Raw genomic sequence first — 17,850 nt, 5'->3', positions numbered from 1 at the left:
GTGGTATTGCAAAGACTGACAGTTTTTGTGCTAGTAGTAAGGAAACATAATGTGAGCACTCTTAGAGCCACAAACAAGTGTCACAGATTTGGTCTCAAGTCCAAACTGTATGACTTGGGACATATAAACTATCTCCTAAAATTTTCAGTAAAATAATGAAAATACCACTCCAAAAGATGTGCTATAATTCAGATAATGCCCATAACATAACAGACTGGCCATCCAATTCCTATCATACACAAAGTTCAAGACATGGAGGCCATACAACATGGGCTGGGAACAGATTATGAAAGAGGTTTCATGAGTTCAATTTAAGACTGAACTCATTTGCTGAGGTACTGTTGTCATTCTTAAAAGTTTGAAGCCAGAAGAAAGATCAGGACTACATTTACTTATCACCTCGATGACAGTTAAAATAATTAAAACACATGAAATAGCTCAGGAAATGCATAGGAAGAATCAGGAGGAAGAGAATTCCAATAACTGTTGGAAACTTTGAACATTAGAGTAGAAAAAAAAGAGATTAAATAAACAGCATCAATAAATTGAGAACCAATTCCAGAAAGTAAAGAAATGAACACTATCAAACACTGGGAAATTTGTGAGGCTGAAAAGTATCTTGTTGGGTTAACAGGCATCATGGTACACATTTGGGAGATTGAGGAGGAGTATCATGAGTTCAAGGCTATCTTGGGCTACACAGTGACACTGTCCAAAAACATTTTTTAAGTAGCTTACTGATAAGCTCCTAAAATTAATTACCTCAGAATTAAATGCTCTCGGCTTTTCTCAACCCTGCAGTATCAATGTTTTGACTTTGATATAGCATATCACAATTATTTAAAGCTACTTCACTATCATTTACCCTCATGCTGCCCCAGCAGAGCAAGATGCTCAAGACAAGATGCTCAAGGCTTGAGGATTAATAAGAAAGTAGTGCACAGCAGTGTCTAGGAGAGGTTTGAATACAATTATTTGTAGAAATATTAGATATCATTATTGTATAGTAAGTTAAATGATTTTTGGTTATCTTAAACTTTACTTACATGGATGGAAGTAAATTTATATGAGCATTTCTAGCAGTATGCAGTCAATTCATGTGATATTTACATTCACGCACTCAATCAGGTATGTAGGGAGGAAATTTGTTTTCAAAAACATAATTTGGAATTTCCCCCATACCTCAATCTACCACAATCACAACTTAGTTGCTATATCTAAAAGGATGATTATCTAGCAATACATACATGGATTGACTAAGGTCAGAAATTGTATGAAAATCTGACTATGGCATTTTTTGGTTTAAATGTACAGAAACAAGCCCAAACTCAGCAGCAGCTTCTTCTGCAACAAGCCTACAATATGTCTTCTAATACTTGATTTGCTGAGTAAATAGTTGAGTGTACTATAATGAATTTAATTTATATAAATCACCATATCCAAAGAATAGTTTGATATGAAAATGTAAACAAAACCATGTGGAGCTTTTTTTTTGTTGTTGTTGTTTTGTTTTGTTTTTTTTGCCAGTCCTGATGCTTGAACTCAGGGCTTGGGCACTATCCTTGAGCTTCTTTTTTGTTCAAGACTAGCACTCCTCTACTTGAGCCATAATACCACTTCTCACTTTTTCTGAACAGTTTATTGGAGATAAGTCTCACAAATTTTTTGACTTGGGTTGGCTTCAAACTGTAATCCTCAGATCTCAGCCTCCTGAGCAGCTAGGATTACAGGTGTTAGCAACCAGTGCCTGGCACCTATCTTTTATTTTTTATGGTACTATGACTTGATTTCAGGGTCTCCTGCTTTGTAAGCTGTGCTATCACTTGAGCCATTGATTCAGTCCTGCTTTTTCCTGGTATTTCAAAGATAGGATCTAGCAGACTTTCCTGCCCACTGACATGGAGAACTGTGATCCTACTGGTTTCTGCCTCTTCAGTTTGCAAGAGTGAGCCATTAGTACCAGCTTAAAACTATACATATACAACTACACAAAACTGGGTGAAATATTCTGAAAAGGTTTAGGTGCACATGGATTTAAGGTAACCACTAACCGAAAGGTTTATCAAACTGGAAAAAAAAATCTCAGGAAAAAAAAAATCAAAGCTAGGGATTAAGAAACCCAAAATTCTGTTTTATATAATTTTAGTAATTTGCTTCAAGGAGTGAAGACTAGTAGAGTCCAGTGGCTAGTAATTATGTTGTTTAAGGCAATGTAGTGATGAACAGTTTCCTAAAGTGAATACCTCTTAAGATATCTTATCTCAAGGTCACTTTTTATAAAGCATATGTACAAATCAATATATCAGAAATATCTGCAATATAAGATTTGAGAATAGTGAGCTTTTAAAATAAAGTTTAGAACAGAACTACTGCAATATTTTCTTTTCTCCCCATTTTTATTAGCATGCATTACTTCTGCACAGAGGGATGTCACTGCGGCATTTGTAGGCATATATATGTAGTCTAGTCAATCTACCCATCATCTGTCATTCTCCTTTACTGCGGTATTTCTCATCTATTAACCAAAAAAGTCACTTTACCTGATATAATTAAATACATAAGAGTATTTCTAACATCAAAACTATCGTGCACATAAAAGGTAAAAACATTAAAGAACAAAGCTTAACACATGAAAATAAATCCTGTTGTTTAAAACAACATAGAACATGCTATAAATGCTAAAATCATAAACACAACAAATAACTTCTAAAACAAACTAAGACATGGAAAGAGATTTGGGAATACTTTCTATGATATAATTCTGATAAGAAAGAGAATTAATGACAGACAAAAAAATTACCAATAAATTATAGTGAGATTTTATTGTATAAATGTACCATATCCTCACATTTTAGTTCTAATCCAGCATAACAGTACATAATAATCATTGTCTAAGTTACTGATTACTAATAAGGTGTGAAGGGACAATACTTTGGGACAGTCTAGCTTTGCGGCCTTGATGAAATCAATTTCTTCCTGTGTTTTAAAATAAGACATGGGGCTGGTAAATAGCTCAGTGATAGAACTCAGGCTTAATACACACACATACACACACATACACACACACACATATACACACACACCACAAGTATATGTATTGATTAGAGGAATAGGCCCTTTGTTATCCTGCAATTTTCAGTACTAGAGCAATAGAATGAAATACAAAACTTTCCAGTTCAGCATACAGCACATAAGATAATCCTTGCTAATCTGTATGTGCAGCCTAATTAGTAAATGAATGACTTGGCAATTTCTATAAACGGTCAAGATCTACTACATTTATTTAGACCAAAAAATTGACATTAGGGAGATATTCAAGCAAAGGAAAAATACCATGCCTTTCTAGATACCATATTGATGTACAGAAAACACTGATCCACATCTGGGTTTCTTCATTTAAACTTGATCAAAGAAAACAAAATGTAAGAAATAAGGACTTGGTAAGGGGAATAGTGATGTATAAAATGATAAATGAGTAAGAAATTAATTCAAATGCTTATTACCTCTGGGAGGGATAGGGTTAGACGAACAGGTATGTGATATTTCAATGATCTGTTACTAATTTCCTTAAAAAGAAAACTGAAATGTGATACTAAAGGTTAATATGTGTAAAAATGCAAATGACAGGAACATGGGCATAGTACACACATAAAACTATTTAATGATAAATGGGTCTTAATTTTCTCCTTAAGTGAGCTATTCCTCAAATCATGATCATGGAATACTTAGGATGTATTAATTTCTTCAGACCTAAGTAAAATAACTATTCTTCTAAACACCTCCCATCCTGCAAGAATTTGAACCTAAGAGACAGATGAAAAAAACAAGGAATAAATGTCAAGTTTTCATCATGCATTAAACTCCTCATGGGATACCTTCAATCCCAAGTGAAGCAACCTCTAAATCTTTGTCACAATGTGACAACACAACAATATTGTTCATCCCAGCTAGTTCCTTGTGAACTGGGGTTTCTAGGAGAAGGGAAGAAGAGGGTGGGGCCAAAGGGTTATCTAGTATAGTAGACAGAAAATGGTCTGTGAAAGACATCCTTTCTAATCTTTAGCCCGCGCATTTGTCACCTAACATAGCAAATGGAAATTTATATATATGACTGAGAAATTTGAGATTGGAGGGTTATCTTGGATCACCCATCTGGGCTCAATGTAATCATAAGGATCCATTTAAGAAGGAGGAAGGAACTCAGAGAGTTTAAGTGTACACTGTAAAGTCTGAGTTTACTTGTTTCCTGACTAATGTCCCCCCACCCCCCGTTTTTGTTTTTTGTCCAAAATTGAGTCTGAAAGATCCCATCCCACACAGCATTTTCCATGTCCTTTTATTCTCCCCCAATCTGTCATAGATTGGGGAAGAATCTACAAAAATATAGTCTTCTTGTATTTTATAACTTTGAAACTTTGAGTAGTACAGACCAGTTCTTTAATACCCCTCAATTTGTTTTTCTTTTGTTTCTTTTGATTTGACTAACATGTTTGAGTTCTTTGGAGAATACCACAGAGGCAACATGCTCTTCACAGTACATCCTATCAAGGAATCCATAGTATTGATGCACTTACTCCTTGAAATGCTATCCTTAATAGGATGTGCTATATATGTCTCAAAATTAAAAATATTTAACAAATAACACCATTATATACTACACTGCTTCTTTAAAGAAAGTCACTTGTCTGTGGGTCTAGATTTCTAGGCTATTCAAAATTAACTACGATAGCATAAAATCCTAGGTTCATGTCCTGACTTGTAGTTAATACAAAGTATGGTTTGAGTTGGCTGGATTCCTGAGTAGCTTGGCACCTTAGTACTGACTCCTAACTATACTGTGACTTAACATTTGATCTCTGACTACTGCATTGTCTGTATCAAACAAAGCCAGATTTTAAAATAAAATGCTCAATCAGAATGTGAGTGGGTAAATACAAAGTATGCAAAACATAGTAGATAATTTCTTAGCCTTTTGGTTAAGATCAAGTGTAAAATGGATTAGATAAGTTAGCAAACTAATCTCAAAACATATTAACAATTATCTATTTTCAAATTTGCAAACACATGTAACTAAAGAAATTGCAGTATGCAAGAGAATGTTATAACTACATACTTAGAACTTTAATAGTACCACAGAACACATGAACACAATATTCAAAATGACTTTTTCTTGAAAAGGTGAAGAATACCATAACAGCACAAAACTTTATGTTTGTAAAATTCAGTTATTTCACGTCTCATTAATTCCAGTAAAATAAAGAGAACTACTTAATTTGCTTAAGGACGATTACTGGTAAAAAGAGATCAGATACAATATCTAGTGAATTTTATTAAGCCACTATTATGAATTATTATTGGACAAGGATGCTTAAATCATAGGAATAAACCAATGTGCTTCCAAATCTTCCCAGTTGATGCTAATCAACACTGAGAGATGTTTCTCCATGTGTTCTTTATAATTAAACTATAATATGGATTAGCAAGGTCCAACAGAACAATAATGCAATGCAAATTTTCTAAAAAACAATTTAAAAAGCAAAACTGACATTTTCCTGCAAAAGCTTTCAAAATATACTATGTGGTTTACACTTAAGCACGTTAATGAGGAATAACCACATATCGAATGCTCAACAGCCATATATAGCTTGTTGCTATCCTACTGGACTGCACAGCTAAGATGCTACTTATTAAAAACAATACACTTTAAGTTAAAAGGCTGAATTTCATTTATGATTTCCTAATAAAATTTGATTATCTCTTCCACTTGGAAACAGTATTCCCCTCTGAACTTTCCCTTAAGCAAGTTTCAGAGACTATTCCATAGTATTAGAAGATTAAGAAACATGGACTCAATTGAAAACTTCAGATTGTAAACTTTTTTATTGTATTTATATGGAAAGGGTATACACTATAGTGTTCTCATAAAAATAAAATGCCTTTTTTAAAGGTAAAGACAGAATAAAGCAAGAAGGGATATCTATTCTTAGTAATTTTCAAATAGATTCAGACTCAGTCTAGGATGTGGTTAAAAGGAATAACTCAAAGGCCATAGAGCCAAAACCATACTCTTAGCTCTTCTGTACAGGTTAATCATTACTTTTATTTAAAACATTCAAACTGAGTGAAGAGGTACTAAAGGGAAGATAACTTCAGTAGTTTAATTTAATGCAAATTTATTTTCCAAACACATTTCATTCCTGAACACATTTTCAGATTCTTTAAAGTGTATTCTATGATGATTGCTTAAATTACAACTATTTACTATATTTTTAACCTTTGGTCCAACTATGAAGCTAACTATGGGAAAGTCAACATTTCCAAAGAATCACAAACTCATGGTGTATCTATACTATGACCATCTCAATCTTAGCGGATCATTTTCTAAAACTGATTTCTTCCTAATACACTGCCAGGTACACGTTACTTTTGTCAAAAACAAAGCATTGTAACATGAAACTTTCGAAGTGTAGCAGACCCTTTCAAATAGAAGGTTTTGCTAGAGTCCACATGAAAGTTGAAGATAATTATAGACTAAGGAGGGAAAAAAAAAACAACAAACCCACTATCATGATTTTGGCTGGGGATGATATTATCACCTGCATTTAATATGAGAAAAACGGGGTCGGGACTTGGATGAAGCATATAATTATTGAGCCATATTTCAAGCCCAAGTCCTCAAACAAAATGTGTGTGTGTGTGTGTGTGTGTGAGAGAGAGAGAGAGAGATAGAGAGAGAGAGAGAGAGAGAGAGAGAGAGAGAGAGAGAAGGAGACAGACAGACAGAGACAGAGATAGCAGAGATAGACACACTAGAGACAGTGAGAGAGACAGTCACAGAACAGGGAGAGAAGAGTTGGAATTAAATCTCTTACAATTACTTTGGAAGAAAAATACACAACTGGTTTCTAATCACACACAAGGGCTCTATTATAAGTTTTTAAGCAATTCGAAATAGAATTAAAACCTAGCATGGACACACCGTTGATGAGAAGTTACTTCAACCAGACCTAAAGGCTACATCTCCAGCCTCCCCTTAAGGAAGCCAGTTGGCAGAGGGGAAGGGAAGCATCCCCTGCTGCCCGGCAGACACTGGGCCCTGTTCCCCAAGTCCAGGCGGAGCTCGGCGCCGGGGCGCGGCCATCCCCACCCCAGGGACCCGGCCAGGACCACCGGTCCAGCCTACCTGACGGGCTCCCGCCACCGCTTGAGCCAGCTGCAGCAATTGGCCATCAGACTGAACATCCCAGGCCGCTGCACCCGCCGCCGCCGCCTCCCATCAGGGTCCGGAGCGGGAATCGGCCCCTAGGTTCCCCCGGCCGATCTCAGGGCGACCCTCTCAGACCCAGAGCGACCGACCCTAAGGCGCGGAGGCCCACAGGACAAGCTAGGAAGAGGTGAAGGTGACCAGTGCGAGCACCAAACCCCGCTCCAACCACGTCGACTCGCGATCTCGAGGATAACGACCGCCCTCTGGCCCCAGGGGCAGCGGGACAGGAGGCGTTCACACCGGGATAAGGCGTTAGCTGATCTCCGCTAGAGAAAACCCCCGCGTCGACGTGCTGACGTCTCTCCGAGGCACGGAAGACCCTCCCCCCAGAAGTTCCGCCCACATTTCAATTCTCCAATCATCGATTGCGACTCTGATTTGGTAGCCTCTGTGTGGCTTACAGAGCCTGTTCTCCCGCCCCCTCCGGAAAGGTTGAAATGGAAGAGGGTGTGGCCTGAAAGAAGGGGGTGGAGCTAGGGAAAAATGGCTTTAGTAACTAGGCAACCGGAGCGTTCAGAGATAAGTGGAGGGACCCAGAATTTCTGGCAAGCCCCGTCGTTATACATATCCAAAACATGTTACCTGTGCAGCGTGCTAAACCTCTGACTGAGATTCAGGGATCTCACGTCTATGCATGGGTTTTGCTTTGTGGGGCTTATTTTTCTGTTTGTGAAGCAAGGTTTGGGGTTCTCCCAGGGTTCACGCTCGAAATATCAGTAAAAATATACAGAAGCAATTATAAATTAAGGACTAGTTGGAAATTTTCACTAAATTATCCCAATAACTCAAATGAGAATAATGTTTTAACCCATACCATCATCGCCTTTTTATGTAAAACCCTACATGTGATTTTTATTTTTGTTGTAGGAGGAAGTTTTCATTACAAAAGAGATATGGTCATTGTAAAATGGGGGGGGGGGGGGGTGGAGGGAGGTGTACACTAACAAAATGCGAGGAGATGGCTGCGTGCCAGTGGCCCAAGCCTGTAATCCTAGCTACTCAGCAGGCTATGATCTTAGGATCTCAGTTTGAAACCAGCCCAGGCAGAAAAGTCCACAAGAATCTTATCTCCAATTAACCACAAAATGCCGTAAGTGGACTCTACACTTAAGCGCAAAACCTCAGTGCCCAAGTTCAGAGTTCAACACTCAGGACAGGCGAAACAACAACAAACAGTATGGAGACGTTACTATTCCACACTCGGCACTCATAACCAAACGTTAACATTTTATGTGTATTCTTTCCTAGATGTTTGGAAACATAGATGATGACTAATAGAATTTTGAAATTATGATAGTAACTCTTTTCAAATATTTTTAAAGCAGCATAGAGTATCCACACTAATAATATATTTTTGTGTGTGAGGGTATTGTGGCTTGAACTTTAGGGCCTCAGGCTGTCACTTATAACTAGCACTCTATTACTTAAGCCACTGCCTCTACTTCTAGCTTTTTATTGGTTGTTAGAACTACAAATCTCATGCATTTGTCTGCCCTGATTTGCTCCAAACCTATATTTTCAGATATCAAGACGTGAGTTTATAGGCGTGATCCACAGACTGCCTGGCTCTAATATATTCTATGAGAGGAAGTGTAGGATAGATACTTTCCAAAAGTTGCATGTGTAACATGTCATAGGTATGTATATTCACGAAGTTTCTGATTACATACTTTCAAATCCTGGTAAAAGAAAAGAGCATTTGGTGTCATTTTGTTTCATAAATTCATATAGCATGTCATGCCTACCTCTGATTTCCATGGTGAGGGGTGGGAAAGCAGAGCAGTTGAAGGCTGAAAGTCTCCCTTAACTATAAGCTAGATTCATAATGTTTCTTCTAATTCTACTTCATGACCCACTTTCTAAAATAAGTAGTTTGCAAACTTTAAAAAACACTGTTGATGGCATTCACTCTTTTGTCCTTTTAATATGCTTGGGCTTCAGTCCCATCAAACTACTCAAAATCCACTCTCCATATAATCTCTGTATTCCTCATTACAAAATCAATATTTTTCTTTTATATAATTTAATATAAAAATGTAATTAACTTTTCCTAAAATTCTTTTCTTCCTTGGCCTTTCACAGTTACGCAATTCTGATTTTCTTCTCCCTGACCATTCTTTCCGGGCTTGCTGTGTGTATTCTCTAAGATCTGATTCTACTCATTTAGTTCTCTTTTATAAAACTTGTTATATGGGAGAATTCAATTATTTTTTGTGACAGAAGTCTTTTGCCATATGGCTTCATGGATTCATTAAGCATTCCTGAAGCTATATCCAATGCAAGATTTTTCCCAAATTATAATATAATATTGATCTCATTTGTAGTTTTCCTAGCTGTGGTAATGAGATATTTCTAGTGTCAACAGAGTCACACATTTAATTACTTTGACTTTGGGGTAATTCAATATTTGATATAAGTGGCTTTGGACACATAGATGTTGCTTACCATCACTGGTTCTCTTTTCTTTTTTTCTTTGTGGTACTAAAGTTTGAAGTCAGGAATATGCACGTGGTAGGTAGAACTTGCTCTACCTCTTAAGCTTCATTTTTGAAATTGGGTCTCATAGTTTTGCCTATCCAGTCTTGACCTCTATCATCACAGTAGCTAGGATTGGCCCATCATTTTGTTCTTGCTTGTGCTAACTATGACTGAGTTGGCCTCAAACCACAATCCTCCTAAACTACACTTTTCAACAATCTCAGATTACAATCAATGGGCTAACATCTCTAGTAGAGTTCTTGTTTCTTGTAGTAGGCATAAGAGATAACTATTTCCCACTCTAGAGCCAGGTATATAATTTGACTTGCTTGTCCAAAGAAATGTGAGTTGTATGTCACTTTGGTGAAAGCATTTAAGAGCTGGTGCAGGTCCTCCATGTTCTCTCTTCCCTTGTAATATTATTTGTGTTGACCTGAGTTGATTTTGAATACTACAAAAAAGCTGTATGGACTGCTGTCAGTATACGAAAGACAGCTACCTGAAAACTCATGCAATCTTAGACTCCCCATGAACAATTGATCAAGCCCTTCAATTCTGTGGCTGTTTTGTTACAAGTAAGCAAATTTATTAAGAATGATGAAAAAGTCTTGCTGCTGTCACTCTAATAATTGTTAATAAAGACTTTCCTCTGATATGTAGTACTGGCCTAGAATACATAAGGCTCTGGATACTACTGACTGAAAGCAAAATAGCAAAATCCAGAAGCAAATCTTTTTTTTTTTTTTTACTTACCTTTCAATTGCCTAAATAAGGTGTTAATTTCCTCTTTTGGAAAGCATTTTCCATCTCTCTCGCCATGACAGACTACCTGAGAAAACAAACCTAAGGAAGAAACTGTCTGGTTGGGCTTGTTACTTTAGTCCATGGGCATTTATTTAGCCTGAATGCTTGGGGCCTATGATGGAAAAGTACACCATGGCAATGAAATTGCATGTTGGAAGAAACAGATTGAACGGTGTAATAAAGCTGTTCACTCATAGCATTGTGAAGCCAAGAGTGACAAAAGATGGAGCAAGGATTTCAATATTCCCTTCAAGTGCATGCCCCAGGGTCCCAACACAATCCCTAGTTTCCACAATCAGCAAGACAGATTGGCAACCAAGCATTTAACACATAAGTGTTGAAGGACCCTCCAGATCCAAACTATAACATTTATTCCCAGAAAAGAATCTACTGTACCCAGAAGAGATACTTCTAGAGACAATTGTCATTGTGGGAGACTCTTCTTGATCACACATTTTTCCCCTCCCTAAATTTGCCTCCTTTTCTTCAGAAGCTGTAAACTCCCGTTCCTTTCTGATCTGTCTAGCTCACGATGATAATGTGCTCAACTATCTAGCCACCTCTTCATGTCTAATTTTTTTGTAAAACTCCCCTACCAGGGTATATGAATAGACATAATTTGCTCCAGAGTGTCTATCTGAATTCTTAGACTAGGTAGAGAACATAGAATGGGCTACCCACTTAGTGCAAGAGAATTTCCCAGCTCATTTACTCATCAGAAAAATAGTAAACTATAATATGAATCACCTTCCATCCAGTTGGATAATTACAGTCATAAAAAGTTAGAGCTGGAAATCAATCATCACATATGGTTTTCCTATTGAATTTTACTCACGCATAGAAAATCAATTAGTATTTAATTTGGACAAAGAATGTGTAATAGTAAATATGCAATAAATACTACTCTTGGACACAGACTAATGAGTTTTTCGGTTACTCATTGAACTCATCACTGAAAACAATTACCCCTCTTTTTGCAGATGATAAAACCAAAGCTTGGAAAAGTTCAACAATTTGCAACTAGTCACAGGCAGAGTATGCATTGTAATCTTATCTTTAGCTGGCTAGCTCCAAAGGCAGCTACAAATGTAGGTATGTCTAAGGACAAAAATTAAGGCTGTGTGCAAACGCCACAACCAGCTGCTTGAAGATAATATAATCTGATATATTATCTTTGTGCCAAACATTTTTCGTTGTTGTTATTATATACCACAAACACATGAACAAACACAAAGAGCAGACCAACACGATCCTTGTTTATTCCAATATTTCTTGTGTCTGCTCTTAAGTCATTGTTCCCATCTAGATTTGGTTATCATTCTCATGGCCAAATCAGTCCTTCGGAATTTCTTTTTTAAGCTTGGAGGTCTAGTCCTCGCAGGACTTTGAAGGTTTATGGATCACACTTGGTCCCGCACTCCAGTACCCTGGAGGTTTTCAGTGTGTCTCCTCCCCTTTTGGAAACTTCTTGTTCCCTGAGACAACCAAGACTTTGGGAACCAGTAAGTGGGGGACCTTTCTCGGAAAGCATTTACTTGCCTGTAAGGGCACCCCTCCTCTTTCTCTCTCTGAGCCCTTCCCCCAGCTCCAAAAAGCTTCCTGGAAATGTCCTCGTTATCACTTCCCCTCTCCGGCTGGGGGAGCTGGGAGCTGAGAGCGGGCGGTCCCCTCCCCGGGCTGGTGGCCAGAGCTCTGGCTGTCCCGAGGCGTCGCTGGAGCTCAGTCTCGGGAGAGCAGAGCCTGCACTGGCTGCAACGCAGCGGAGGGCACAGGTCTGGATCGCCGTCCCCGCCTTCTCCCCTGCCCCCTGTGAAATGAGGGTCCTGGGTGGGCGCTGTGGAGTGCTGCTGGCCTGCCTGGCCCTCATGCTTCCAGTCTCAGAGGCAAACTGTGAGTAATCAAAGGCACTTTGTCGACATTCTCGCTTCTCCTCCTGAATCGCCAAACCAACGGACGTGCTCTAGTTGGCGGAATTTCGATTTTCTTCTCTAGGCTGAACCTCCTGGAAAGTTTCCCTTACGTCCCCACAGCGACTTACTTGCCCATTGGAAGCAGCCGTGGGGCACGCAAGGCAGTGTAATGGTGGTGGTAGGTCTGTTTTGAAAGTCCTGTGTTGCCTACAGGACTGATGCGAAATCATGGGTGACACTAAGTATCAGTGAAGGAATTTGACCATCTACCTCCTCCCTTCAGCCAGAACCCAGACTCCCAGTTAGAGGACAAGGATGAGCACATTCCAGAATGTAAGTAGGGAAACAAAGTCAGTCCCCCCAACCTGCTGCCTCTGCCCCCTGCAACCAACATTTCTTTTGCAATTTCTGGACTTTGAGCTTGGTTTGCTTGTTTTGCATTGACAAATGAGTTGTTTCAGGATAACGGATGTTTTGCTGAGCAGTTAAGCAAATGTTGTTTTCTAGCCTTGGAATACAAATAATTTAAAGATTTTGTAGTAAGGATCATTGTGTGCCGAGAATTTTTTTCTTTTTTCATTTTTGCTATGAGATGGTGGCAGGAATTCCTTGTATCTTATCTTGCTTTTTCTGTTCTTTATGTTCCCACACCAGATCAAGGTAACATACTGAGGTTTATCAGAAAAAAAGCACATATGTATAAGGAGGATCCAAGCTTTGGGTACAAAGACTTAAATATATACATGACTAATAATGCTTTATTGTACTACGTTGGAATCTCAAGAATTGGCATCAGAACAATAACTGAATTACAAACACTTGGGCTGTTTAAAACTAAACTTTTCAAAGATGATTTTTTTCAAACTGTTAATTAAAATTTTTAACTATTTTTATTAATTACTGACTGGGATGAATGTGCTATTTTCAAATTCTAATTTCAAGGATAAACTATTACTAGCTGAACTGACATTAAAACTCTACAGTTACAAGTCTTCAACAATCATCCAGTTGTGACTAAGCCTATACATGACCACATGTACTGACTTGCTATCTAGTTCATTAGGATTATGAAATATTTTCTTATAACTAGTATTTCTGGAGAAGTGAAAGTGGCAACAGTACCTATACTCATACTCAAAAGAATTTTCTAGGCCTTTCTTTGTGAAGAGATCATTATATTTGACTGACTCTAAATAGAAGTAAAAATTTTGTGTGACTGTATATTTTGCGTATATACTATTAGTGCATACATATCTAGTATGTGAAGAATTGCATGTGTTACATAAGATCGCTAAAGCATGTGAATTCTGCAGGTATACCACATAAAGAATACTTGGCCCTATAATGGTCATTGATATTTTTTGGTTGCTTAACTAAATTAAAACTCATCTCTAGTTTGCAGATGAGGACACTTAAATACAGATGAGATCTTTCCACACGTAGATATTTTTATTTTGGTTGTTTCAGTTTAGTTGTGGGTTTTGTTTTAGTGCTGGTGTTTGAACACATACTTGGTGTAGTATTCTACTACTGAGCTACAACCCCTGGCTTCCAAGCTCTGTAAGATTTTACAATTGAGATATAATTAGAACTTGAACACTTTATTTGAAATACCTTGTGTATTACCCATAGAAAGGTAGTTGCTATTTAAAGGAAAAAAAAACTTAGAAAGTATAGGCTTATTTTTGTGAAAGATCTGAGGAAACCTATGGCTCATGTGTATTTTAACAAAAAGGCAAAATTGTTCAGCTAAATTAACTGGCTTTCCAGATATTATGTATATTCTATATAATATATTTATTTGTGTTAGAGAGAGAAGATATGTGTGCATGTGTGTGTATATGTTTGTGTGTTCATTCTACATATTTAATCATTCTTATAAGGCTTTTGATGAAAAGGGAAATGGGAGAAAGAGGATATCTATTTTGGTTAGGCTAATTTGAACTTATCTAGACTTCCCTTTTGGGTGAGTGCCATCTACGCTGCACATTACTGACCCATAGTTTGTGGTTTTTCTCTTTTTCATCATTTTTTTTTTTTGTTTTTTGGTGCCAGTCCTGGAGCTTGAATTTGGGGTCTGGGTACTGTCCCTGAGCTTTTCTGCTCAAGGCTAGCTCTACCACTTGAGCCATAGCTCCATTTCCAGATTTTTGGTGGTTAATAGGAGATAAGATTTTCATGGACTTTTCCTGCCTGGGTTGACTTTAAACCATGATCCTCAGATCTCATCCTCCTGAGGTAGCTAGGATTACTGGCATGATCCACCAGCACCCAGCTTCTTTTATATCTTCTAACTATACCTTTTATTATTTATGTACCCATGTCTTCTTAAATTTCCTTTACTTCAAAACTCAAAATACTACACTGATATGGTATAATAAAGTTGGATTGCAGTTGTGGTTTGTGCCGTAAGATTTACAAGCAGTGTCTGATAATAAAAAATAAACCCTGTACAATATATATTCTCTTACTGCTCATTCTGTGCTAAGGGACACAGTAATCATCTTCATGATAGCTATTTTTTTCTGTTCATCAAGCTTAATATCCTCTTTATACTTTCATTGGAGCTATTTAAATATTTTAACCATCAAAATATTATGAGTAACCTAATACTGCATATCACTATTCTGTATCTCTGATTAATAATGTTGACTTTTTGCCAAGTAAAGAAAAAAGGAATGAGTCAGCTTTCTGTCACTTTGAAAAATACTTCAGAAAATAAACTCAAAAGGGGAAGATTATTTTGCCTCACAGTTTCAGAACTTTCTATACCAGGGTTGCTTGTCCTCATGTTTCTAGGCATGTGGTGAGTTCGAAGTTCAAGGAGACACCCTTGACACTCCAGAGGCAAAAATCTTCCTGTTATAACAAAGCACTTCTCTAAAACCAGTGTAGCAATGATCTATTAAGGGATGAATCCATTGCTGAGGTGAGAGCCCTCATGATTAAAACACCTTCCAAAAGCTCTGCACTTGAAAGCTGTCACATTAGGGACCAAGTTTGCAGCACACATTTCATATTAAATGTGAACTATTTACTCCACCCCTGAGTTCCAAGGGCTCATGTCCATATTACAATGCAAAACTCTTCCAGTCCTCCCATAACAATTCCTATAGGTGTGCCGGTTCCAGTCCAAAGACTCCACTGAGGAGGCAAGTTCTTACCCTGAGCTTCCAACCTATAATGTCACAGAGTCCTATTCTGGAATGGAGGAAAAGGGACTGGGAATGTAGCTCAGGGACAGAGCACTTGCTTAGCATGGCCAAGGACTGGCTGGGTTCAGTTCATTTCACTGTAAAGAAAAAAAAAACAGTGGTTTCCAAAAGGGAAATATAAGAAAAGAACAAGAAAAAGATCTAGAAAAAAGAACCCAAGTGCATACTTTAAGTCCTGTAGGTATGTGTCAGGAATCTGGGTCCCCTGATGTCATGATAGGAACTCTGCTCATATGGTCACTCTCATAGGCCAGCTTGCTGACTGCCTGCAGATTCCCTCCATCCATGTCTTTGACATTTCTCATGTCCTTGGATCCCCACTGTAGCCTCTCTTTTACTTTCATAGCTTCACGTATCATCCCAAGAGGGACTGTTTGCAGGGAATATAAATGAACATGCTATACATAGCAGGCTTTGAAATCTTAGTAGAGGGGCTGGGAATGTGGCTTAGTGGTAAAGTGCTTGCCTAGCATGAATGAAGCCCTGGGTTCCATTCCTTAGTACCACATAAACAGAAAAAGCTGGAAGTAGTGTTGTGGCTCAAGTGGCAGAGTGCTAGCCTTGAGCAAAAGAAACTCAAGGACAGAGCCCAGGCCCTGAGTTCAAGCCTCAGGACTGGAGCAATAATAATAACAGCAACAACAACAACAATCTTGATAGAGGACTCCATAAATCTTGTGTTTTCCATGCCTATAAAGTCAATTCACATGGATGATACTAATTTTGCTTTAAGCAGGATGACGTCTGCAGTGAAGTCTGAATGATTTGATGACTGAACATGAGGAAATTAATCCTGGGAAAATGACTTCCCGATTGGTCTATGAGAGGAAGACACACAGGAGTTCTCTCCTTAAACAAACAACAGCAAAAAAAACAAACAAACAAACACCTTTACACATGTACACCTTTGAGGCCAAGAGGATTTGTGGCCTTGCTGATTCCCAAGTGCCTTTAAGGAATTGGGAACCTGCTGCCTCAATCTTCCTCTTTGATTAGGAGGGTCAGTTATACAGTAGTTATTTGTATTATGTTATTAGACAAATGTTTTCAAATGGTACTTATGGAAAGAAGGGCATAGTGTATGTTATTAGTTACAATATATGGAATTTTTCTATATCTGATTTCTCCCCAATCATCTTTCCTATTGTATTGATGCAAATTGCTTAGATTACTTATATTGGTGTTAATATCCTTACTAGCTGCACACACCTTTGGCTTCAAGTCTGTAAGTACTTTGTTTTCAGGACAGATTGTTCACCCTTGTTTGTTCTTAATTCTTACAGCAAAATTGTTGTATACATACCATTATGCAACCTTGAAATTTCTTACAACAGATTAATTAGTCTGTACCTTTAAAACCTACTTCCACAAAGTCTTGGGGCATGTACAAAATATAGACACATTCTTTGTCAAAATGTAGTATGAATAGCCCCATATTAATCCCCAATATAGTCCTCATTCTATCTGAAATCTCATGAGCAAAGCCCTTTACTGTCTGCATTTTCTCAGAATTCTTATCTGAGCTTCATCTAGAATCTTCCTTGTTTACAATTTCCTAGCACTATTCTAGCCTGTTTCTCTAAATAATTCCCCAAATCTCTGAACTACATAAAAATAGTCACAAAAAGGACCTCATTCCCAATACCAGTTTTCGTGTCTTAGTAATTTACCCACTACTCTGACAAAATACATGCAAAAATCAACTAAAGAGGAAAGATTTATTTTGTTGCATGCTTTGAGAGGTTTCAGTAAATTTTTGATCCTGTTGTGGGACAGCAGCATATCGTGGTAGACGTATGCAGTATTGCAAAGTTGCTTATTTCATGAGAATTAGGAAACAAAATTAGTGATCTTACCTCTCTAACAAAGCTTTCCTCCAGTCTATAAATGTATGAGTCCCTCCATGCATTAATCCATTGGTGAAGAGGTCAGAGCCCTCATAACCTAATTACCTCCTATATACTGATGTCATCAAACTTCTGTTTCTATAACTTCGTATCTGCTTAATAAGCCCACTGCTCATAGTGTATTAGTGTCTACCCAGTGGCTTTATCTAATCTGGTCAGATGACAAGTTCATATTTATTTATTTTTATTTGTGGGTTGTTGGGTTTGAACTCAGGGGCCTGGATGCTCTCACTGAGCTCTGTCACTCAAGGTTAGCACTCAATTACTTG

At 37.9% G+C, this 17,850-nt stretch overlaps 2 protein-coding genes across 4 annotated transcripts in view; one reads left to right on the top strand and one right to left on the bottom strand.

Annotated features, from left to right (window-relative positions):
• The window catches only part of Arl13b (ADP ribosylation factor like GTPase 13B), a 42,561-nt gene extending 35,023 nt beyond the window's left edge, over positions 1-7,538 (bottom strand). For all 3 annotated transcript variants that reach the window (XM_048346460.1, XM_048346462.1, XM_048346459.1), the window contains exon 1: positions 7,184-7,538. In XM_048346460.1, coding sequence (XP_048202417.1) covers positions 7,184-7,242 — 59 coding nt within the window. In that variant the 5' untranslated portion in view covers positions 7,243-7,538. The remainder of the gene's footprint in view (positions 1-7,183) is intronic.
• Positions 7,539-12,059: 4,521 nt separating this feature from the next.
• The window catches only part of Pros1 (protein S), a 50,448-nt gene continuing 44,657 nt past the window's right edge, over positions 12,060-17,850 (top strand). The window contains exon 1 of the mRNA XM_048346458.1: positions 12,060-12,439. Within this exon, the coding sequence (XP_048202415.1) occupies positions 12,364-12,439 (76 nt within the window). The 5' untranslated portion in view covers positions 12,060-12,363. The remainder of the gene's footprint in view (positions 12,440-17,850) is intronic.

Source organism: Perognathus longimembris, chromosome 5 (assembly GCF_023159225.1).
Source record: "Perognathus longimembris pacificus isolate PPM17 chromosome 5, ASM2315922v1, whole genome shotgun sequence".
In the NCBI taxonomy this organism is placed as follows: Eukaryota; Metazoa; Chordata; class Mammalia; order Rodentia; family Heteromyidae; genus Perognathus; species Perognathus longimembris.
Note: the sequence above shows the minus strand (reverse complement) of the source record. Positions and strands in the feature narration are given on the sequence as shown.